Source organism: Squalius cephalus (genome assembly GCF_949319135.1).
Source record: "Squalius cephalus genome assembly, chromosome: 13".
Taxonomy (NCBI): domain Eukaryota; kingdom Metazoa; phylum Chordata; class Actinopteri; order Cypriniformes; family Leuciscidae; genus Squalius; species Squalius cephalus.
Genome location: NC_137134.1, coordinates 24074034 through 24098973, shown reverse-complemented (window position 1 = coordinate 24098973; position 24940 = coordinate 24074034). Strand labels below are relative to the sequence as shown.

The window sequence follows — 24940 nt, the reverse complement described above, 5'->3', positions numbered from 1 at the left end:
CGGTGGGGCGTGGTGGAGGCTCCACGTCAGCTATCGCCCAGCTGTTGGAGCCACAGGCGTCCTGCCCGTCATACTCAGTCACGTTCCTATAGGGACTGAATGGAAAAAGAGGACATATATTTTCATGCTTTCATAGATGATGTAATTTATACACGTAGCACTTGGAGCTTTTTTAATGAACTAATTACTGTTAAATATAATAATATAGAATTATTAAGAAAAAAGTACTTTCAACATTTTTATTAACTAATTATAATGAAATGTACAAAAATGTAATTAAGTAATTAAATTTATTAAGTTTATTTATTAAGTATTAGAATATTTAGGTTTTCCAGTCTTTCAATGGTTAAAGCAATTTACTCAGGATTAAATATTAAATATAAAATTAAATTATACTAAAGAATATAATATTTAGTTACATATTTGACTAAGTAATCATAATTATAATTAAAATGTGTTTGAATGCTTTCAAGCTTTAAATAATTTTAAAAAGTAAAAAAAATATTTTTTATTAATCGCAATTGAATATATAATAATGCGATGAATTTTATTAGCCAATTCTAAAACATTTTTTATAATGTTTAAAGCAGTTTACAGAAGGACAACATTTTTATTAGCGAATTCTAATAATATATAATTTTACTACTACTAATAATTAGGGCTGGGTAAAAAATATCGATTTCTCGATTTTAATCGATTCTCATTTTTACGAAACAATATCGATTCCTAAATCCCAAGAATCGATTAGTCATCCTGTTTTCAGTTGATGAATGAATGGATCATTGTTGCGCGCATCCCATTCAATAAATCGCAATAATCTTTGTGCGTTGTTATTATTGATATGAAACAAAGTCTCAGATTTCAAATTACGTCCAGTTTCTTACGAAATTCAAAAACATAATTACCGTTTTGGCGCTGTGGCGTGAGATCGCTCCGGCGCAGCTCAGGTCAAGAGAAGCAACGGAAGCAACTCTTCCGGCTTAATACCAGTTACAGCGCGAAATAAACATGAATGAGCATCTGAAAGTGTGTTAAAAGATAGAGTACAACTTATCGAAGTCCTTATCATGTCTCATGGAATCGCTCAATCAGTGTTTGAACCGTGCAAAGACGTTAGTAAACAATGTCATGTAACGTCACATTTACCTCAGAAAAAACATATCCAGTGACCATAAACTCGTTAGTCAGCTAGAAAAGTTAACTCTAGAGAGGAGCATTTTGTTAAATATATGCACCATATTATATAGGCCTATTCATTATAATTTTTAATGTTCTTCAATACTTAATGCATGTTTGAATAAATCTGGAAAGTTTTTTATGACAGCCATCATTTAAAATTGTATATAATTTCATATAACTTTATTATTATAAAAATAAATAAAAGTGTATATTAAGTGTTTGTATACAAATCAGTTCATTTTTACCTTCAATATTATAGTAGGCTAATGAAGCCTAGGCTACAACTGACTCCCATGGCTTACAACATTAGTTAAGAGATTTGTTTTCCTTGAGAAAATTTGCAGTGTATTGTACCTGATAACCAAAATAATCGATATTGAATCGAATCGAATCGTAATCGAAATCGAATCGAATTGCAAGCTTGTGAATCGAAATCGAATCGAATTGTGAAATTTGTGTCAATACCCAGCCCTACTAATAATAATGAATATTTTTATATTTAAAATAAAATAATTTTAATACTTTCAAGTTTAAAGCAATTACATTATTTTTTTAAACGAGTATGACATAAATAACATTTATATTAATTAATAACAGTTAAATAAATAATATATAAATAGTATTTTAATAATACTTTTGTAAACATAAGTAAATAAAACCAAAACTTTGTATTCCAAACATTCACACAAAATAATTCTATGTATACATAAAAGTAACAATTCCAACCAAACTGAAAATACAACCTCAATTAAAAATAAAAATTTGTGACATTTTCAAAACTATAATAACATAGTTTCTAATATAGGGTCCAGGACCAACATAAGATGGCTTCCGGTGGTTCAGACGTGACACCTTTTAAATCTCAGGCTTCATTTGGGTCAGATCAAGGCAATATCCCGATATCGAAGTATAAAAGAGAAGAAAAAAACTCACGCTTCCTTATAGAAGACCATGAATCCCAGCAGGTCTCTGAAGTCTGAGGGCCAGAACGCCATCCACCTGATGAGGATCTTGTCGTGGGAAGTGCGGATTTGTGTAAAATTAAGAACTTGGTTTTCACCTGTAAGAAAGGTTCGATATGAGGTCTGGTTTTGACAAAGCTCAAGTTCCAGTAAAACCAAAAGCACTGTGGGTCTTACAGAAGGCCTGGTCTCCATAAGCTGGGATGCTGATATCGTTTTTAGGGATCCTGTCCTTGGTCCCGGTCACCTCTTCCATCCGGAGGATCTCAGACTTGCACAGTTTGGTGTTGTGGAGGAAGAACATCCTGCTGTTGAGGATAGTGAGGTTGTGTTTGGACCAGTCCCACAGTTGACGCAAGTTCTGGTTGTCCATGGCGTAGAACGAATAGTTCCTAGAAAGAATGATGGTGCACAATGCAAATCAATATATATATATATATATATTTATAGCATTTTTTTAAATGATCGGTTTTGGTCGGTGTGTTTTTTTGTGCAGGACTTTTATTTTGACAGCGCTGAGAACGTGACATTGGCAATTAAAAAAATCAATCACTACAAATGACAAAGTCACTTGTAACTCCAACAACACAGCTCAGCGGTGACGTCCTACATACCCGGCTTCCAGCGCTTCCCCGCGGATAACGCGCAGCTTGCGGAAGAAGGAGAGGGAGACGAGAGCGTAGGCTCTGCGGATGCTCAGGTAACCCGTGATCTCCTCCAGCTGACCAAGACTGGACTCCAGCTCCGCCGCGATATTGTCTGAGGAACAGAACGTGTGTTTTTATATGCATGAAACTTTACAGTTTCATTTCACACACACTGCTATTTAGATACATATTACTGTATGCAAAAACAAACTACTTATACGGCTATCTGAAATACTTGACTCTAATTGGTCAATCATAGCAATCAGAAATTTAAAACAGTTTTGTATAATGATCCTCAATTGAATGATTGACTTGGATATTTCTAAAGAGTTTTTTTTTTAAACATTTTTATAAATGTATAAGATTACTAATATTCTACAAATATTTGATATATTTGGATTTATTTTGCCATTCATTTTCATAATCTACATATATTTATATTTTTTTGGAGTTCAAATAATGGGCCCAATAAGCATTTTGAATGGTTTTATATAAATATAACATTACAATTCTTATTATTCTGAAAACGTTCAGAAATTTGGCTAAAGGATAAAACAGGCTAAAATAAACCTATTACAAAGATTGTTTTAAAACATTACAACATATGTAAAAATAAATAAAATCTTTTTTATATATATTTATAAATACATAATATTATAACTAACTTTATTATATAAATATTTTACGTATTTGGATTTAATTTTTACATCCATTTAATTTTATTTTCCGCTGTCTAGTTATTTAGGATACATTTTTTATGTTTTTATAATTAATGTGTTTAAAATGTTATGTTACATTATATCATTATAAATATATACAATTATAAATCAACTGTATTTTTATTTTTAAATTGCATTTTTATTTAAAAATATTTTTGTATTATTCGTTATACAAATTATTATACAAAAAATATAATAATAATTATTAGCCATTTATTTTTATATTCTGTTGTCTGGTTTATATATTTTATTTATTTAAAATGGTATATTATATTATTCTTTATTAATTGCTATTTTTTGTTATTTTTTTTAAATAATGAATAATAAATTAAAACTAACAGACAAAAAGTGCAAAGGATTTCGAAGAAACAGACTAAATTCCTGTACGTAAATGCAATGAATATGCTTTCGAAGACATTTCCAAGTGTGCAATACTCACTTCCTCCGCTGATCTTGATGATCAGACTGCCGTTGAGGATCGTACAGCCCCGCAGAGCCTGAGCGGCGGTGACCGAGTCCACCGTCTTCACCCCCGTACACAGTTTGGGACATCGACCGGCACATGGCGTGCAGTTCAACCTGAAAGCATGACAGCCATGTTTTTAATTAAGAGCAGAGACACGTCTGGCTTGCATTCGCGATGATGTCACCAGCTGGCACGACTTTTCACGATTGCCCAAACATATTGTTCCCTCATGTCACCTGCGCAGTTGTTGTGTTTGGAACGATCCCAAATACGGTGTAACGTGTCGTGGGCTCCATTCAAGCTGCAATGCAGCACTGCATCTGAATGGAAAGGGCCACTGAGGGCAAACATGAAAACACAATCCCACTGAGACAAAACAAAATGCCACAGATAGTTGTGTTGGCCTTGAAGTATGCAAGCTCCGCATCACGGCAAACACCCGCTCTGTCTGTGCCGTGTAAAGAGACTCTGAAGACGAGGCCTTTTGACGCAAGAATCTGCAATTGCACTGAAAGATACAGTGGAAAGAAATAACCGCGTAATGAATCCCTGCGACGCAGCTGATCTGTATAATTCTGTTGCTTAATTTGATCACTTTTTGACAAAACAAGAGAGTAACGTTATGTAATCTCACTCAAATCTTGCTAAAATGCAGCAATGGGTGGGAGAGGAATTCACTGCTGTTTTTCCAAATGAATTTCGAGCTTTCATATTCGACTTTCTTCTCTGATTCCACCCCCAAAAAACAACAGGACAAGAATGCCAGACTTATATACACTAACACACGTAATAATACATAGGCCTATCTGTGTGTGTGTATATGTATGTATATATATGCATACATAAACATCAAAGTCTGCCATTCTTGTTCTGTTTTTTGGTGGAATCAAAGAAGAAAGATTCATAAGTCATTTGATTCATAAGCTGTTTGATTCGCTAGTACGAGTCATTCCTTTGAGAATAATATTATACTGGATGTGCTGTACGTTTTTGAATCACTAAAAAAAGAATTGAAGTTAAAGTCATTCGTTTGGGAATCAGATTATTCTAGTCACATTGTATGTTTTTGATTCACTAAAAAGAACCAGCTAATAAGAGTCATTCATTCAGGAATCAGATTACACTAGTCGTAGGCCCTGTTTACACCTGGTATTAAGATGTGTTTCGGTCCATTGGATCAGAAGTGGATGATGCTAAATACAGGTGTAAACGGGGAGTAAAACGTTTTGAGCTGGTCCACTTTCGACCACTTCCAGAGGTAGTGTTCCAGAGGTTCAAATTGACCTTCTCTCCGCCCACTGACCTAATGAGTAAACATTATGGGAAACGCGCTAGCGTTCCAGGATTTAAACTTTGTGCTTGGAACATTTTTCGTCTTCGAACCAAATTTGAGTCTCCAGCCAACAATGTTCTCTCACCATTCCTGATTTCTAACACACTCTCGTAGGCTGTCAGAGCAGAAACGAAAGCTGCTGCTCTCCGTGTTTTTCCGTCGTCTCCGGGCGCATTCATATGTAAATTTGTCCATTAGATTGAAAGATCTGAAAAAACACCCATACATTTACCCGCCCATAGACCCTCCCCTCGAAGAAATGAGACAGAAGTGGTTGAAAGTGGACAAAAGAGACAGATTAAAACACCATGGAATGTGTCTCCCTCGTCCACTTGTGATCCGATCGACCAAAACGCATCTTAATACCAGATGTAAACAGGGCTGTATGTTTGGACTCAAAGAATCGTCTCATAAGAGTCATTTTGAGGAATCAGATTACACTAGTCTCACTATTTGGATTCAAAGAATTTCGGCTCACGAGAGTTATTCGCTCAGGATCGCACTTAAAGGGTTAGTTCACCCAAAAATGAAAATTCTGTCAGTAATTACTCACCCTCATGTTGTTCCACCCCCGTAAGACCTTCGTTCATCTTCGGAAAACAAATTAAGATATTTTTGATTAAATCTGAGAGCTGGATCACTTCTCCATAGGCTTCTAAGTGATTGAAACTTGCTGGCCCAGAAAATGTATTAAAGACATCGTTAAAATAGTCCAAGTGACTCCAGTGGCTCGATCTTAAGTTTATCAAGCGACGAGAATACTTTTTGTGCGCAAAAACAAACAAAAATAACGACTTTATTCCACTTTTCATTTCCTTCTCTCTGGGCCTCGGGTCTTTTCACGTAGTGTTTAAGCGTAGCGCGTCAGTGTTGTACGTCACCACGTAGGCTCACTATTGGCTGACGCTGGTCATGTGTGTGATGCGTGATGACGTGCAACACAGACGCGCTACGCTTAAACACTACGTGAAAAGACCCGAGGCCCAGAGAGAAGGAAATGAAAAGTGGAATAAAGTCGTTATTTTTGTTTGTTTTTGCGCACAAAAAGTATTCTCGTCGCTTTATAAACTTAAGATCGAGCCACTGGAGTCACTTGGACTATTTTAACGATGTCTTTAATACATTTCTGGGCCAGCAAGTTTCAGTCCCTTAGAAGCCTATGGAGGAGTGATCAGCTCTCAGATTTAATCAAAAATATCTTAATTTGTGTTCCGAAGATGAACGAATGTCTTACGGGGTTGGAACAACATGAGGGTGAGTAATTACTGACAGAATTTTCATTTTTGGGTGAACTATCCCTTTAATGATAATGTGCAGTAGTTTGGTATTGCGACACCATTGAATATTGGTGAGGCCATTTTATGTTTTCGTGCACAGTTTTGTTCGCAACGATGAAATAATCTTCAGAGCTAACTGAGCTAATCTAACAGAGCACATCAGTTCATTCGCAAACGAGTGTTCTTCTCTCTCAGGATTTTAAGCACATAATCCCACTCTTTAATTCCCCAGTTTTGGAGTTCCACACCGCACAGATTCGCAGTGAACCCGCAGTTCGTGCACTTGAACCCCTTCATATTACATCCACTTGCCAGTGAATTTTGGTTCCCGCTGCTCCCTCTTCTCATTTGGAAAAGAACAGGGAAGGATGGGGCTCGCTGTTATGAAACAGGACTTGCTGCCGCATGACTGCCTCCCACAAAGGCGAAAGGTGGCCGGACGAGAAAAACAAGCGACGTCACTTCAAAACAAAATTCCTGGAAAACCGAGATCTCATCAAGCTTCCACAACTGCAGCGCTCCGACGTGGAGACAAAGGAATCCAAAGGCCGCCTTTTTAAAGGCCCTGAGACCCCAGTGAACACAAACAAAGGCTGCCATTGTTCCCGCGAGGCTGCGCTTCAGTCCCGTTCGCAGTGTTAATTCTCTGTTTATGTGTGCGTTAATAATTCCCACACATGAAGCTGGACGTGCAAGCCAGCGTGCGCGGAAGCTTCCGGACATTCCCCGGGCCAGCCAAACAGACTCAGGCTCAAAAAAAGGCCGCTAATGTCGCTTTCCGACACGCAATGTTGTTTTGGTTTGGCTCATTATACTTCCCCTTGGCTTGACAAATCCCGCCGGATTGCAAATGACTCTGTTGGAATAATCAGGGTGGCATTTTATCACGCTCTTAACAGTCGACACCGGCCATTATAGTCTGCTCGCTTTCAATTTACCGTGACTGACGAAAAGACTAAACGATGTTATGATACTTCCAGAACAGTTATATCTTCTCCCGGTCAAGTTGAGCGTGACAACCGGTTCGTTAATTTGCTTAACGACCAAAAACAAATCACAGGCTTAACCAGAAAGTGCAGCTTCATGCCTGAAGCACATGATTTAATCATTTATATAAAGGGGAAAAAATCTCACAAATCTGTCAAAAACATCAAATTTCAGGAAGTTATATTTTTGTTTCATTTTTATGAAAATAATTGTAAATGCAAAAAATACTTAAGTCATTTTCTTTATGATTATTTTATATTGTGACATTTTTTTCACAATTAAAATATTTTAAATAAATGAATCCTTTAATTCATTTTTTTAATACTGATATAACATTATAATTCAATCATATTTGATTTTTAATTTTATAAAATGAACATTAGCATTAACATTTAGAAACGTATGCATAACAGTAATAAGAATTACCATTGAGAATAATAACTACAAAAAAAACCTATAAAATAAAATGTCTGGATACATTACGCTAGCAAACATTTAGAAAGAAAATGTGACAATGCTATATATATATATATATATATATATATATATATATATATATATATATATATATAGTATAACAACTGCAGCAATAAAATTTAGATTTATTTTACATAATTATAAATTTTAAAGAAAATAAAGACTTACATATTCCTTAAAAAGTCTTTATTTTCTTTCAAATTCAGAACATTATTTCTGACTTTTCCTTGTGATTTCGTGGTGAAATGTGACCTGTGAACTTTTGAGACTCGTTTCTGAATGCTAGACTGATTCTTGCTGTTAACATTCCCTAATATATTCCCTGCCGTGGACAAAAGCGTCTCCTCGCGACCGTCTCGGCCTTTTATTTCAACTCTGTCTTCTCTTGTGATACATTCATCTACCTCTGAGTTCCTAAATCTCATTCTGTGCTCCTGAAAAGTCTCTGTTCCTCATCAACTCACGTCGAGATCGGAGCAAAATCTGATTTGAGTTGATTGTAAAGTGTAATGCTGTTAAACGGTTGGCAGTCTTGCTCCTGTAGTTAAAAACAAAAAGCCGGTACGTACGTGGTGGAGTTCATGGTGGTGTATCCAGATGGGCATTCTGGGATACAGGCCCCGTTGTGGATGACGTACTCGTGGCAGTCGCCGCTCTTGCCCTTGCACTGGTTGTGGAGGTCCTGGCAGAATTTTAAGGACACGCAGCGCCATCCCTTGAAGGTGTAGTATCCCAGCGGGCAACGCTCCACGCACGCCTCGCCGAACAGGAAGTTGCGACAAGCTACGCATTTGGTTTCGTTCCCTGGCAAAGAGCAGCCGCCCAGACACTGATCGTGACAGCACTCCTTATGGGGGGTGCAGGCACCGTGGGCACATTCGGAAGGACAAACTGTGATGGGGAAAAGGGAGAAAAGAACAAAGATGACTTATCAGATTCATTTTACAACAGGCAAATACACTGCTTTTCATGCACTGGTCAGAGATATTGGGCTTTCCATAACATGTTTAAAACTAGTGGAAAGAAAACATCCAAAATACACTATTATTTTATTGCACTTTATCTTTTTGCATCTGTAGATTTTAGCAACAATACATTTGTTTAATGTTGTCTATGCTTTGTCAGTGTTTTAATGTGCCTTAATTTTTCAGCTCTTTATCGCTTCATTAAAATTAAGCAAAAGAAACGGCCAAATGTTTACTTTCATGAGCCGTCACGTTTTTGTGAACTCGCCGCGGGATTCGCAGGAATCTCGGAAGATTAAAGCTTACAGGCTTCCGTACATCGACCGCCCGCAGCGTCTTCTGGGATTTCGAACGGTTCGATTCTCTCATGTCTGTATTCGTGTGGCATTTAAAGATGGCCGCTGAGTGAAATGACTTGCCTTAAAGGGACTGGTTCAGGCGCTGCCAAAATAAAAGTCCCGTCACTGTCAAAATAAAAGCCCACTTCTGACACTTAAAGGACAAGTTCGGTATTTTACACTTAAAGCCCTGTTTACAGATCGTTTCTGATGAAATAGAACGGTTAAGATTAAAATGTGGACACATGCTGCTGTCCCGAGAATTTTAGGTTTATTTCGCTTCTCCCCCCCCACCTACACAATGGCAGCCTATGGGCACTGGAACAATCCTTCCTAAAACGCATTAAACTTTCGATTACAAAGACGTGAAACTCACCGAGTGGTCAGGGGTGTTCACTGATATGCTCACACAAAAATCGCTGCAAAAGATGCTTTCCAACAGGTTTTATCGTAGTTTTTGTCCAACTCCATTGACTTGAATTGGATGGGCTGTGTGCGGTACGGTATTACTCCGCCGCTTCTTCTTCTGCTTCTTCTGTGTATTCAGTGAAATGCCAGTGGTTTGCTTGCAATTGGAAAATGTGCATTATCGCCACCAACTGGGCTGGAGTGTCTATTATTCAAGCTCTCAACGGAAGAATCTACGGGTGTGAGACGTTTGGAAAAATAGGTCCACAGTTTTACAACGAATGGTAAAACACCTGTTGGAAAGCATCTTTTGCAGTGATTTTTGTGTGAGCATATCAGTGAACATCCCTGACCACTCGGTGAGTTTCACGTCTTTGTAAACGAAAGTTTAATGCGTTTTATGAAGGATTGTTCCAGTGCCCATAGGCTGCCATTGTGTAGGTGGGGGGGAGAAGCGAAATAAACCTAAAACTCTCGGGACAGCAGCATGTGTCCACATTTTAATCTTAACCGTTCTATTTCATCAGAAACGATCTGTAAACAGGGCTTTAAGTGTAAAATACCGAACTTGTCCTTTAACAGCCAATGGCAAAAATTCAGCCATGGCGACATGTCGGTTCACCACAAGTGATGACCTCTGTAAAAACCTTTGACTTTGACAAGAATTTTGGCTTTACCCAATGTTCAATGTTAGATAATGCCTCATTTGCAAATTTAAACATTATTTGAACATTTTGTATCACAAGTTTTCTGAAATATCAAATCAACTGGGGAAGCATGGCAATATCTATTAGTAATATTTGTACCCTATTCACCAGTCTTGCCTTAAGGAAAACATTATTTCTTGGTTTTTGGGCTGAAATAAACAACATCCGTTGACCACAAAATCACGTTAATGAAAACAAATGTAATAAGATCCACAAAAGAGGATCTGAGGTCAGTTGCATCATTGTGAGCCTTTATTCAGCAGGAAGGAAGTGATTCAGAGTCGTGTTTGGCCGCAGGGCCATCTGGAAGTGAAGCTTGTGCATCGCAGGGTGCGAAAATAAATGAATACAGCAGTCTGTAAGTCATCTTCCTCGTCTCACACTCACACTAGCCGCCTGCTAGACCACAACAAAGACACAGCGTGTTCCAGAAACATGTCAAGAATAGCACGCAACAACAGTAGCAGAAGTACAACAGTATACACAGAATATGCTAGTATACTATACATTTGAAAAAATGTGCAAGATACAAACGGCTCACACTTTTGCTGTTTCCCATAATGCAATGCACTTGACTTTCAATTTCTAGTATGCTGAATCGGACCAGAAGTAATACATTTGTAATATTTGTTCCCACTATTTATTAAGAAAATATCCTGTATACAATCAGGGTTTCCGTTGTCCGGTAATTGCCGGAGATTGGGCGGAAAAAAAATGAAATGTCCGACGAAATTAAATCTCTCCGGTCAAATTGTCCGATTAAAATTGTCCCAACTAACTACACGAGACGCGACACGCGATAAAAGGTATCTTTTCCATGTTAATCAGATTTTTTGTCCTAACCAGACGCGACGGCGACACACGACATTTCTAATTTAGAAACGGTTTCTATTTTTCTGCGACGTCTAAATGGTGTAATATTTGTGAATGTTATTATGTAGCTACTTATGCATTTTCTTGCGAGTGCCTCAAGTTTACTCTCTAGTCGGTAGTCGGTTAAAAAAAAAAAGTGATCTCTAAATTAGGCTATTATAGGCAGTGGACTAAACGCTACTACAGTTAGCCATCACATTCCAAGATCTTTTTGTGTGAAGTGAACAAATCCCTCACACTCAATTTTTCATAACTGTCACAACGAACCAGCAAAAGTAATGATTATGAATATGTAAAATATTGCAATGAGACATTTTAATTGTCTATTAATAAACAAGTGTTTTCTGTGTCGGCTGCAAAGATGAAGTCTGACTCGCGATCTTCGCAGTAGTGAACGCGCCGGAGAGAGATACACATTTCATACGGATCATATCGTTTTATTTTGTTTTGAATGGTTCTGTTTAAAAGTAGAGATTTCTGTAGATAATAGATATATTTCTATTTTTTTTTTTTTTTTTTAGGTGTGTGAGGCGAGTAGGCTACCTTATACGTTAAATTTCGGTTCATGGATGATAGCTTAACGTTAGCTCCAGTTCAGGCGCTGGCGCCTCCATGTCGTGATTATTTATTGTCTGCTATATTTACTTTTTATTTATTAAATCGAGAAACTTGGATAATGAAACACTGATTAAAATTAAGATACAATTAATTCAAAACGAAATTCGTTTTAAAGAAAGGCTTTGTGCTTTCTGTTTGAGGTCTCTGTGGAAGTTTTAAAGCAGTCTTTTAGTGCCGCTTTGAACGGTCGCGAAGCGTCCGTAATGGAGAACTGTCACGTAAGATGGTAATATTATTATTATAAATAATAAATCGTGTAATAATCCCGCCCCCTAATTAAGAGGCGATATCTGACCGGCATATCATCAAAAATGTCCGGAAAACAAAACCTCTGCCGGTCACTTTGACCGGCACCATTTTTTTCTAGCGGAAACTCTGATACAATATATAGTCCACAGTATGGAAGATATAGAAATGTTTAGAATTTTTTTTTTTTTACTTAAATTTTATATATAAAAAATAATATTTTAAAATGATTAATAATAAAACATTCAATTAAACATGTCAAAATATTTTTAATTAATAATAAAAAAAACAGTAGTGTACTGGTCTACACGCATTTAAGATTCCATAAATGTTTTGTGAATTTTCACAAATTTAAAATAATACAATCAAACATAACCACATTTATATAAAAGACCCATCTAAGATTATAAACGCGCAGCACAGAGTGTCAATGCAACCCGTCACTAAATTCATCCTGATTCATCCTCGAGTTCGGCGGAGATGTCGGACACAGCCGGCCTTCCAGGTTACAGAGCAGAGGTAAATCTGTTGGACTTCATTAATGCCATAAAACACTCCATCATGTAACACTGGGCCGCCCCACAGGAGCAAAACAACATGGACCCTTCTGCCTGTCAGCGACGGGGCGGACCATATCACTGCCTGACTGAAATATTATGGGGCACCCGAAAGGTGACGGGGATTGGGGGGGGGGTGCTAGAATGCATTCAAAACGGATGAGAAGCAGAAAAAGGAAGAATAAAAGAAAGAAACAAAAAGGCAGAATTCCTGAAATTTAGCAAAATATGTCAATCTGGGGCGTTAAATACACCTTAACAAGCATATAAAACCACTGTCTGCCATTATAACCACAAACCAAAATCCTGGCCTTCAAAAATATGTCAGGAAACTTAATATCAGCAAACTAGGGATGTGTAGGAATAATTGCACCAACTAATCCTGTGTCTGATTTATTTTGTAAAAAATTATTATAACATTTTTTCTTTAATTTTGCTAGCGATATTAATTTCAAATCAGATTAAAAAAAAGAATGACAAATACAAAAAAGTAGATCAAATGTTGCATTTTTAATTGTTTAATATATATATATATATATATATATATATATATATATATATATATATATATATATATATTTTATAAATTATTTTTGTGTATTAGTAATCATTATAAAGCTGCCTATAAATAAAATGATTATAAATTCATAACATTTATAATAATAATATATTATATTACTTAATACTATACATGATTACAAATATTATAATACAGTAATCAACATTTTAAGTGGATCAAAACCTTTCATTAAAAGTTATACATGAATTTTGAACAATACCCCTTCTTGTCTTAGGATAACTTTGATGAACTTTTTTGATCACTTCAAATGTTGACTACTGTATATAATATCTATACAATTAATTGGGAATTAATATAATAATTTTACTAGTGATATACAATTTGAATCAGATTTAAAAAAGAATGATGAATAAAGTTGGTCTCCATTTTTTAACTAATGAAAACATAAAAATAATATTTGTATTATTTTTGGCCAATAATATTTATTAGCAAAAATCAAAGACTAATTTTACTAGTAAAACATAAGACCACTGTCTGCTTCCGTTGCAAGGACCAACCACGTTCACGCACTCCAAAACCGTTAATCCGACTCCAGATCCAATCAAAGCTCCAGTCCATGTTTCCGCAGCAGCCTCAGATCCGCCCTCACCCTTAACCAATGTTTTTGCTGTCCGTGGAAGGCAGCCATTCAATGGCCTCTTCCAGCAGAGAGAGAGATCCGCCCAGCGTTAACCCCCGACGCGCCGGCAGACAGGACGGCAGACGGATGCAGAGGGAATACACGAGGACAGGCAGGAGCGAGCATGCAGACGGGCGCAGCCTCCACTTTCGCAGCATTCCTCACATACGCCAGCGATTGCGGACCGCGTAACCCTGCACAAACCCCCCTCCCTCCTCCACAGCAGTCTCCCCAAGGTTGATCCCTCTGGAAACACACACATCTTCTCTCTGCAGCCTTTGTAGTCCCTCCTGCTTTCATTCATAAGCATTGTGTGGGATCTGATGTCTGATCTCGAGCTCTGTCATTGGCCATCAAAAATATTCTGCTAGCATATACCATTAAAAATGCTCAAGACTATAAGTTTTATGCATTTAATTTAGCATTATAACGGTTTAATTCTGTAACCACACACCCCTCTCTTCAAAATCCTGGCCTTGAAACATACGTCAGGAAACCTGATGTCAGCAAAGTAGGAATGTGTAGGAAAAATGCACCAAATAATTGTCAATTTATTTTATTATCATTTTTTTCATGACAAAATGTGTGATGTTAAAGTAGGTGTTAGGCTGAGCCAAATATTAATAAATCCCAATTTTTCTAGCAATACAAAATTTGAATCAGATTGAAAAAAAAAAAAGTTTTTTAAAAAGTCAACAAATTATACATACACACACATACATACATATACATGTATATATATATACATATACATATATATATACAGCAGGTGTTATGCTGGGCCAAATATGATGGTGTCCATGTAGCATTGTTAAAATTATAATACAACAATTATATTACAATATATAATATCACCAACAATAACTAATATTAGTAAAAAATATATAAATACATAAATTACACACAATATATTAATTGTATAAATGAATAATAATAATAATAATAATAAGAGATTTATCATCTTAAATACCTTCCTTTGTTGCCACATAGATTCAAAATACTTAAGGCAAGTAAATAGTTTTTATTGTTTATTCACTAAATAAAAGGGAGAAACTACTACTTGGTCAAAACCCCACTTTTTAAGGCAGAGCAATTACATATCAATACTGAATATATCATCATAAGGCTGAAAAATAGAGACGTAAATGTTTTAGCTATATTGCTGAGCCCTAGTGACATCTGTGAGCGACACGAACCATAAACACGCTTCCCTATTTTCACTCTGAGGTCACGGGTCAGCGTTCACCGAGAACTCATGCGGATTCCCCATAAAAACACGCTAATGCATTCACACATGCATGCTGGGGCAGTTGGATGGCGTTTTACTATATTTGGCCGCTCTCGCATGTCTCAGACCTCAAAAGATTTACTGTAAACGCTACTGATGATTTGTTCAGAGGCGCGCGGCTTACGAGAGCCGAGGAAGTCGGGGGAGGGAAGTGTAGAAGGTGGTGTAGAAATGTAGAAATGTAGAAAAGGTGTAGAAATGTAAACAAAACAAACCCGTAAATACGGGAGGGAAGAAAGCCTCGAGGCGCCGGAGTCACATGGTTAGAAGGAAGGAAGGAGAGAAAGCAAGCACTAGAACACGGCTGAAGGTACAACACACATAAATGTGACAAACACGCTGTCCGGGGTGACCTGTCATTCAAGGTTCATCGGTCCAAGAACTCGACAAACAAAAACAAGCTTCAGAAGAGTCGCCGAGGCCGCTGATATCACCAGATTACGCAATGCAGGTGAACAGGAAGTGCAAAGGTGATTCGGTATCAGTGTCATAAATTCCAAGGAGTTCACAAGCAAAAACAATTAAGCCTAATTTCACATTTGCAGACACGCAAGGAAGTCTTGATTCAGCAAGCTCTGAATCAACATGCATCAATGCTACATTTTTCTATACATCCTAATCATTCGTTAACAAACATGTATTCATTACGAGCTCATTGTTTCTGCCTTGTTTAACTGTGCAATTTGTATATGTACATTTCTGAAATACATAACTTGGACACAGCTAGTCACCTCTGATAATGTAGACACATTCATTTTCTATAAAGCTGCTTTGAAACAATATGTATTGTGAAAAGCGCTATACAAATAAATATGAATTGAAGTCTTTGAAGAATCCGTATATATGAAAGAACAATTGAAATAGTTCATTGAAACCCAACCGATCGATCGGAGGACATTGTTTCTGCACTTTAAGGGTGCAAGTGTGTGCACTTTAGTGCAGGAGTGAGTTGTGGACCTGCTTGGGCAAGTTGTGGGAGTGTCTGTCATGAAGGCAAGGCAAGGCAAGGCAAGGCAAGGCAAGGCACTTTTATTTATAGAGCACGTTTAAAACAGGCACTGCTGACCAAAGTGCTGTACAGTCAGTTCAAACAGTATAAAATACATAAATACACCAACAAACACAAACACATCATAAACCCATCATAAAAACCCATCATAAAATTACATTTGACCAAAAGCCAAAGAGAAAAAATAAGTCTTTAGTGAAGATTTAAAACTATCAACAGTGGAAGACAATCTTAGGTGTTCCGGCAAATCATTCCACAGACGCGGGGCAGCGACAGAAAAAGCACGATCACCTTTTAATTTCAATCTAGATCGAGGCACACTGAGCATCAACTTGTTCGAGGACCTTAAGGGTCTAGAACATTTCCGGTGGAGAAGATCTGTAATGTATTGAGGAGCTTGGCCATTCAACCCCTTAAACACATACAACAAGACTTTAAACTTGACACGGTACTCGACCGGCAACCAGTGAAGCGCAGCCAGAACCGGCGAAATATGTTCCCTCTTTCGAGTACCAGTAAGAAGCCTGGCGGCAGCATTTTGTACAGTTTGTAGGCGGGATAAGGAGGACTTAGCTACCCCAAGGTACAGCGAGTTACAATAATCCAGCCTAGATGAAATAAAGGCATGAATCACTATCTCCAGATCTTTTACTGTTAAAAATGTTTTTAATTTCGCAATAGATCTCAAATGATAAAAGCTACTCTTCACTACTGAGTTAATTTGTTTGTCAAATTTAAGGCCGTTATCAAAAATCACTCCCAAATTTCTGGTATAAGCAGCAAAATTTCCACTTAAAGGACCCAGTTGTTTTTTAATCTGTATATTAGAAGCAGGTGATCCAAAAACTACAATTTCGGTTTTGGAGTCATTCAATGTTAAAAAATTGGCTGCCAGCCAGCCTCTTACTTCCTCAAAACAGTTCAACAAAGACTTCATGTCATAATTATCCTCATTTTTCAAAGGGAGATACACCTGTGTATCATCCGCATAGAAGTGATATGGAATATTGTGCTTTCGAAAAATCGAACCTAAAGGGAGTACATACAGCGAAAACAACATTGGGCCCAAAATAGACCCCTGAGGTACACCACAAGTTAATGGTACAGAAGAGGAAGAAAAATTCCCAACTTCCACAGAAAATGTTCTATCAGAGAGATACGATTTAAACCAATTCAATGCGGTACCTTGAATTCCTAAGCAGTTACTCAACCGTTCAAGCAAGATAGCATGGTCAATGGTATCAAATGCAGCACTGAGGTCCAGAAGGAACAAAATTGCACAGTTACCCGAATCCACAGCCAGCAAAAGATCATTCAATACCTTCAGCAAAGCTGACTCTGTACTGTGATGTTGTCTGAAACCAGACTGAAATTTGTCTAATAAATTATTCTCACTTAAAAATACCGTCAATTGATGGAAAACAGCTTTTTCCATTACTTTTGATAAAAATGGTAATTTTGAAATTGGACGATAGTTATCTAAAATATAAGGATCTAAACTGGGCTTTTTGCGGAGTGGATTCACTACTGCATGTTTCAGGATTGATGGAACAGTGCCTTGAGATAGGCTGCTATTTATAATAGTTAAAACAAAGGGTTCAACTACACATAACACTTCCCTAAAAAGACGAGGAGGCACCACATCCAAGGAGCAAGAGGAAAGCTTCATTTTCTTGAAAAGCTCAACAAGAAAAGTAGAAGAAATAGGCTCAAACTTAGTTAAGCAGGCCGAACATGGGTCATTAACAGGTGCGTTAAAATCAAACTTGGGGATACAAGAACGAATAGTATTAATTTTATCCACAAAAAAAATTCAAAAATGAATCACAGATTGTAGATGTAGCATCAGGAAATGAGAGTGAATTTGGATTTAGTACATTGTGTAATGTACTAAACAGGGTCTTTGGACTGTGTGCATGCTTTGCTATCAGGCTAGAAAAATATTTTTCCCTAGCAGCCTTAACAGAGTGCTGGTAGCTCACCATGCAATGTTTCATAATTTCATAGGATACTTGGAGCTTATCTTTCTTCCACTTTCTTTCAGCTTTCCTCCATTCCTGTCTGGAGGCACGAGTATCATTATTAAGCCAAGGTTGCAACCTTAACTTAGATTTCTTAATTTTAAATGGTGCAACTACGTCCAAAACATTACCACACAGAGTGTTAAAATAATTAAGTTGATCATCAATAGACATCTCTGAGAATGAAGACACAGTAAGGCAAGCATCACTAAAAAATGCATCTTCGAAATGTTTAGATGTGGCAGAATTAACAAACCGGATTGGATGATCAGAAGACTTAACATTAACCTTTGAAGTATTGAGTACAGTTTTAAACAATACTGGCTTATGATCAGATAAACAGATTTCATCAACTTCTATATTACTGACAGAGAGACCTGCTGAAATCACCAAATCAAGAGTATGGCCTTTTTTATGAGTAGCTTCTGTGATAGACAAAATGAGATTAAACGAGTCAATAATTTGAAGAAATTCCTTAACCAAAGGATGAGAGGGACAACACACATGTATATTAAAATCTCCTAAAATTAATAATTTGTCAAAATAGGGTACCATAGAAGATAAAAAATCTGAAAATTCCTGCAGAAACATCTTATTATAATAGGGAGGTCGATAGATCAAAGCACAGAGAAGATCATTCTCTGTACTTATCTTAAGTACTTGAATTTCAAAACTGCTGAAATTATCCACTGGTAGTAAGCGGCACTTAAAAGTGTTCTTAAAAATTGTAGCTACTCCCCCCCCACCACGACCCGATGTCCTAGGAGAACTGACAAAATTACAGTCATCAGGTGCCGCTTCAGCAAGAGGGCCAAGTTCATCACAATTTAACCAAGTTTCGGTTAGAAACAAAAAATCCATATTATGTGATGAAAAAAAGTCATTAATTAAAAATGTCTTATTTGAAATCGATCTTACATTCAACAGAGCCATCTTTACAGTCGTTGGTTCCGTAGATTGAGTCAGTGATGTTTCTGCGCCGCCGCTCAACATCTGTGAAGGAGCGCGATCAAGAGTTCTGAGGTTGCCGAAGTTTACCCCAGCCTGCGGGCTTGATTTTAAATATGCTTGATCCGGTAACAGTCTGTATGCCAAATCCAAGTGCTGTGGCCAGAGAGGTATGAGGCACGAAGGTCTTAACTCAGATGTATTACAGTAATAGAGTAATCCATCGTTAGAGACGTAGGCGAGAGAAGTAGCAGAGAAAGATTCCAATGGTTCAACAACACGATTGCGACGAGCTTTCCTTAATCGCACCATAGTGCCACCACGCTTCCCGCGTCTTCTCGCCCGTTTCCTTCTGTGCAAAGAACAGCCTGGGACTCGACAAATGTCGGATGGAAGCCAGGCTAAGAACGGCGGATTAGAAGATCCGCTTTCTCGTTCATCATAACCATCGCGTCGATAGTCTACAGCCAGAGTATGAATGTCAAGAAGAGATTGGCGATCATATGTAATTAAAGATGTAGCTTTATGTGCTGACAGGCACATAAACAACACAGTTACGAACAGAAACAGCGGAACACACTGCATACACATAAAGCGACGGCCTGCCGATAAACACACTGGCGCCATCTTGTCTTGTCCTACCCAAGAGTGCACATAGGGGTGATATGTGGAGTGGACATATGAATGATAGTAGATAACATGAAACACTCAGGATGAAATCACAATGAACCGACCAAAAGCACACATCCCAACACACCTGAACGGCAAACACATGAGCAAGGGCAGAGCGTCCATGTCAATCAAAATGCTACAACACTCCTATTGCCATTTTCTGAACAGAATTGGATATTAAAGGAATGGGATTCACGTGGATTATTATTCATTCCTAATTGATTAGACTTCATTGGTTCGTGCCAATTTTGAAGGTCCCCCTGCGTTGGGCGCCAGGTTTTGCGTCAAAAATACAATATGAAATGAGCAATTTTCACATTTGCATTGCACAGTCTAAAAATCCGGTAGCTCAAACAGTAGAGCGTTGGTGCTTGCAACGCAAAAGTCATGGGTTCGATTCCCAGGGAAAGCAAGAACTGATAAGAACGTAAAAATGTGTACCTTGAAATGCAATGTATGTAACTTTGGATAAAAGCGTCTGCCAAATGCATAAATGTAAATGTAAATGTAAAAATTGGTCCAAAGAATTCAACCACGCACTTAAGGTGAAAACAAAATGATTTTCAGCAAAGAGTTTGTTGGTTACCAGAAAAAGTCATTTTCACTCGTCCCTCGTTTTCTTATGATGAGGCACTTAAATTGGAATTGAATGAGGCCAATCCATAAATGTTAAAATACACACTGATTGGCCACAAGACAAACAATGGGTTAACATGATTTAAATATATTAAAAAATATATATTTTCTGTGTAGTTATAACCAATTTTACAACTTTGTTGCCATAAAATGGAACCACATAAACACTAAAATGACTGTAAGAAATGTATTTTATTGTAATTTCTTTTTCTAGCACCAACTCATATCAGCTGTTTTGCTGTCCCAAATATGAACATCCATAATAATTTTGGTAGTGATATAAAACTGGAACCTGCGATTTTCATATTTGTGGTCGGTAATATTTAATACTAGGCCACTGGCCACGTTTTTGATCATTCTCACAAAAAAATGAATGGCCCCCAGAATATTTTGTTGTATGAATATCTGAACATGCTAAATATCAAAAGAAAGAACAAACCCTCAGCTTTTGAACAAAACAACCCGTTTATACTATTTTAATAAAAAAAAGCAACATTGTGAACAAAAAGCTGAGAAATCCACGTTTTTTTCAAAGACTACAACCTATATAAGCAAGTACATAAACTTCTTAATTTTTTTTGGTTCAACAAATACACAGATGAATTAATGTAAGTGCTTTTATAAAATTATAAGCTACATATTTCTGCTTTTAAATCCTCCAAAATTCTCATTATAAGTGCATCACTTTAACCTTGGTTTTGGGCAAATTTAAGAGGTGTTTTAGCCATGAAGCTCACACACTGTGCGCACAAGGAAGTGTTTTGAGAGACATTTCTCATATTGCAATTGGGGTTTCCCCCCCCATATTTGCCATAATTAAATGCTAACCAATTCTAAATGTCTAACTATCTTTCACGCCCAGACCACTGAACAATTAACTCGTCAATGTGGAATTTAAAATGCTAACTTTATGCATGACTGTCCCTGAACTCGAGCAGGTGAACTCGAGAACAGGAGAAAAAAAACGCAAAAAAACAGGCAAAGGTTAGAGTCTCTTCGTAACTAAAGTGAAAAAATCGAATTAGGCCGATCAAAAAAAAACATTCTCCTATCGTTAATCTAATGCCGTTTGACACCAGTTTCAGGTCAATGACAAGAATTCGATTAAGGCACCATAAGCAGGGGACAAACGGGCCATCAAGGCCATGCAGGATGTTCTGTGGTCGAAACACTGATTCAGTTAAAGGTTCCAGCAGAAGAACCGAAAGTCACCGGTTATCTAGATGGCTCTTCCGTGAGGGCATGTGTCTGGAAAAGGTTACTCACAGCAGCTGTTCTTACAGTGAGTCACGGCCTGTCGCTCAGTCTCTGTCTGCTCTTCTGAAACGGTTTCTTTTCTCAGGTAGTTTGCAAATGCATAGCAACACAAGATTATTAAGCCAATTTTTTTGAGAGAAAAGAAGTGATATCTTATCCAGTCTAAATTGAAAGTCTGTGTATCACAAAATAATGGCAACTAAACATCTTTCTATTGAGTTTCACAGGCTGCACATAATAACAGTCTGATTCGCGAAGAAATGACTCAAGCCGATTCTTTTTAGTGAATCCAAAACACACAGTACAACCAGTGATTTCAGAGTAAGAGTTGTGTGTTTTTGATTGACTAAAAATAAGTCATTTGGTCATGGATTAGCCTTCACTGGTTGCGTTATATGTTTTTAATTAACTAAAAAGGTCCAGTTTGTTCATGAAATGAATGAACCAGTTCTTTTAATTAATCATTCAAACCCACAAACTCAGGAGTTACTGTTCAAATCCTTCTATTTGTTCATGAGTTTGCAGTAATCGGGGATTGACATGAACTTTTTTTGCTCACCAGCCACTAGTGGTTTTCCAAAGTTACTCGCCACTCCGCATTTTCACTGGCCACAATTTTGACATTGATACCATTGATTTTTAATACTATCTCATAATTTGACAGCAGGTATTAGGCTGCTGTCACTTTAAGATCTGACGCACAGATCCATTATACTGTTACACATGCGTTTTCATTCTCAACTGTTTATGTTCTCTTTAACATAACTGTGTTTATGGGGATACTCACCAGGACCGGCATTTTGACATTAATTGGTGTGTATTTGACTGTTTAAGCGCAATAAGCAGAGAAAAATAAATTAATTTAGTACTCAGAGGCTTTTATGTGCACGCACTTTGGATGGGAGCACAAAATCTGCAGTAAAACTGTGCGCAATACACACAATTCAAGCCCTGTAACACCAACAGTATTCATCCGGAGCAAATGAAACGCATGAGTGAGGGAGGCAGGTTTGTTTGTCAACTCTAGATGAGCGAGAGTGAGAAAGCGCAGCTGGTATCGTGTATCTATTCCGCGGAAAATGAGTATTGGAAGCGTTTCAGATATTTCAGTATCGATATGTATCGAAAAATCTATATTTTTGACAACACTACATTGCACTTAGTTTATTATTTCAGAAGCCTTTTTTAAAAAATACTACAATTAAAAAATGTATACTATTTAGGGCTGTCAAACGATTAATCGCATCCAAAATAAAAGTTTGTGTTTACATAATATATGTGTGTGTATGGAGTATAATTATTTTCTCTATATAAATACACACACATGCATATATATTTAAGAAAAATGTGTTATTATATATAAAATATTTATATATAATATAAATTATATATAATATAAATATATATACACAGTATATACATGCAAATATTTCTTAAATATATACATGCATGTGTGTGTATTTATATATAGAAAATAATTATACACCGTACACACACATATATTATGTAAAAACAAACTTTTATTTTGGATGCGATTAATCGCGATTAATCGTTTGACAGCCCTAATACTATTATATTTGTAAATTTGGTTGGCCAAATGTCAAGCCCTGAATGTTAATGTCAAGCCCTGTATGTAATAATTTTAAGTATAGTTAAAGGGATACTTCACCGATTAGCATTTAGCTTTGTATCAGTAGAAACCCGGTAGTATTTTCGAATGACCGTGCTTCCCTCTCTCATGTCCCCCTGAGACGAGAGATTTCTGTATTGTGTGTCTGGAAAAAAAAAAGTCAGATGACTCAAAAATCGTCATCGGAGGCTTTTTTGTCCAGAGGCGAGAGACTACAGCCAGTAGGAGGAGCTCGTTCCTCATGTCTTCAACCCGCCCATAGGGGGATCTCACAATAAAACGGCGTCTTTTCAGTTTCGAGTCGACTAGTAGCCTAGTTGTATCATTTCTTCCGATACTGCCCTCTGTAACCGGTAGGCGTGGCTTGGGAGTGGCCTCGTAGGACAGCGAAGCAAGTGCATTCTGGGAGTTGTTGTCTTTCATCCACATGAGCCAAAAATACATTTTCTGGCTTTTCTCAGTCTAGAAGGCACCAACTTCGAAAATAATTTCACATTTCTACTACATAAATGACCCAATTTGGTGAAATATCCCTTTAAAATAAAAATTTACACATGCAAAGGTGATGACAAAAACCACTGTCCATCAGGACCAATGGTTGTTCCTGCCGCCATTGATGAAAACTGTTTTCCCACTTCTCCTTTGTGTCCAGAATGGGGCAAGCCGGACTTGAGACTCGGATGACAGACAGACCCGGCCCATGAATATCGACTGGGGGAAAGGGAAATGATTACAATTCAACCTGCACAGAGACAGTCTCATCAGGAACGGCACTGTTGAGGAGACGTGAACGTTACAGCAGACGGAAAACGCAATGTGAAACTCAAGAAACGTACAGTGCATCCATCCATCGGTTTAAAAAGATGGCTTTGGTTGCCAACCTTCTGTAAGCGCCCTATGTTAAGGAAACCAATATACTAGCTTGAAATAGCTTAGCCTCTTAACCTACCATAATGCCGTATGAATTGGACTTTGGTGGAAAAAAAATATATTAGCTTAATCCGTGCAACTAGATCACCTCAGTTTAAAAGAGCTAGTCATGAACAGGGCATATTTTTCAGCCTCAAAGCAAACTGAATACGCCATTATCTTCTCAAATGAACAAACGAAGAGAATCTGAACTCAGGGAACGTCTGGGATTCAGGGTGGCCTTTCTGCAGGTGGAATTGCGGCGTTCCAAGACACCGTGCCAAATGAGGACAGCAGGGAAAACAAATCTTGAGCCTTTGCCTCTTTTTTTTTTGTTGTTTTTTTGGCCGGACTATGTGGGAAGGTTAACAGAAAATGGAGACCGAATAAATCCATTGCGAGTGCGAGTGCGTGAGATCCCATCTGATTGGATTTAAGGCAGTGCAGTAAGGAGACTCCAGAGAGCAGCAGCGGAGCAGAGATTAGGGAAAGGTCTGCTGTGTGTGTACATGTGCGGACAGGGCTGATGGGAAGGGTTGGGCTGACCCTGCTCTAGAAACGGCTGCAGTGCAGATACCGAGCTGCTTCATATTCACGACGCAGCACAGCGAG

At 37.5% G+C, this 24940-nt stretch overlaps 1 protein-coding gene across 1 annotated transcript in view; it reads right to left on the bottom strand.

The window, feature by feature from the left end:
* The window catches only part of insrb (insulin receptor b), a 75195-nt gene that overhangs the window by 7271 nt on the left and 42984 nt on the right, over positions 1–24940 (bottom strand). The window contains exons 3-8 of the mRNA XM_079889783.1: positions 8617–8938; positions 3947–4086; positions 2756–2900; positions 2319–2533; positions 2113–2239; positions 1–95 (exon numbers count right to left, since the gene is read on the bottom strand). The exon at positions 1–95 is cut by the window's left edge and continues 153 nt beyond it. Of these exons, the coding sequence (XP_079745909.1) occupies positions 1–95; positions 2113–2239; positions 2319–2533; positions 2756–2900; positions 3947–4086; positions 8617–8938 (1044 nt within the window). The remainder of the gene's footprint in view (positions 96–2112; positions 2240–2318; positions 2534–2755; positions 2901–3946; positions 4087–8616; positions 8939–24940) is intronic.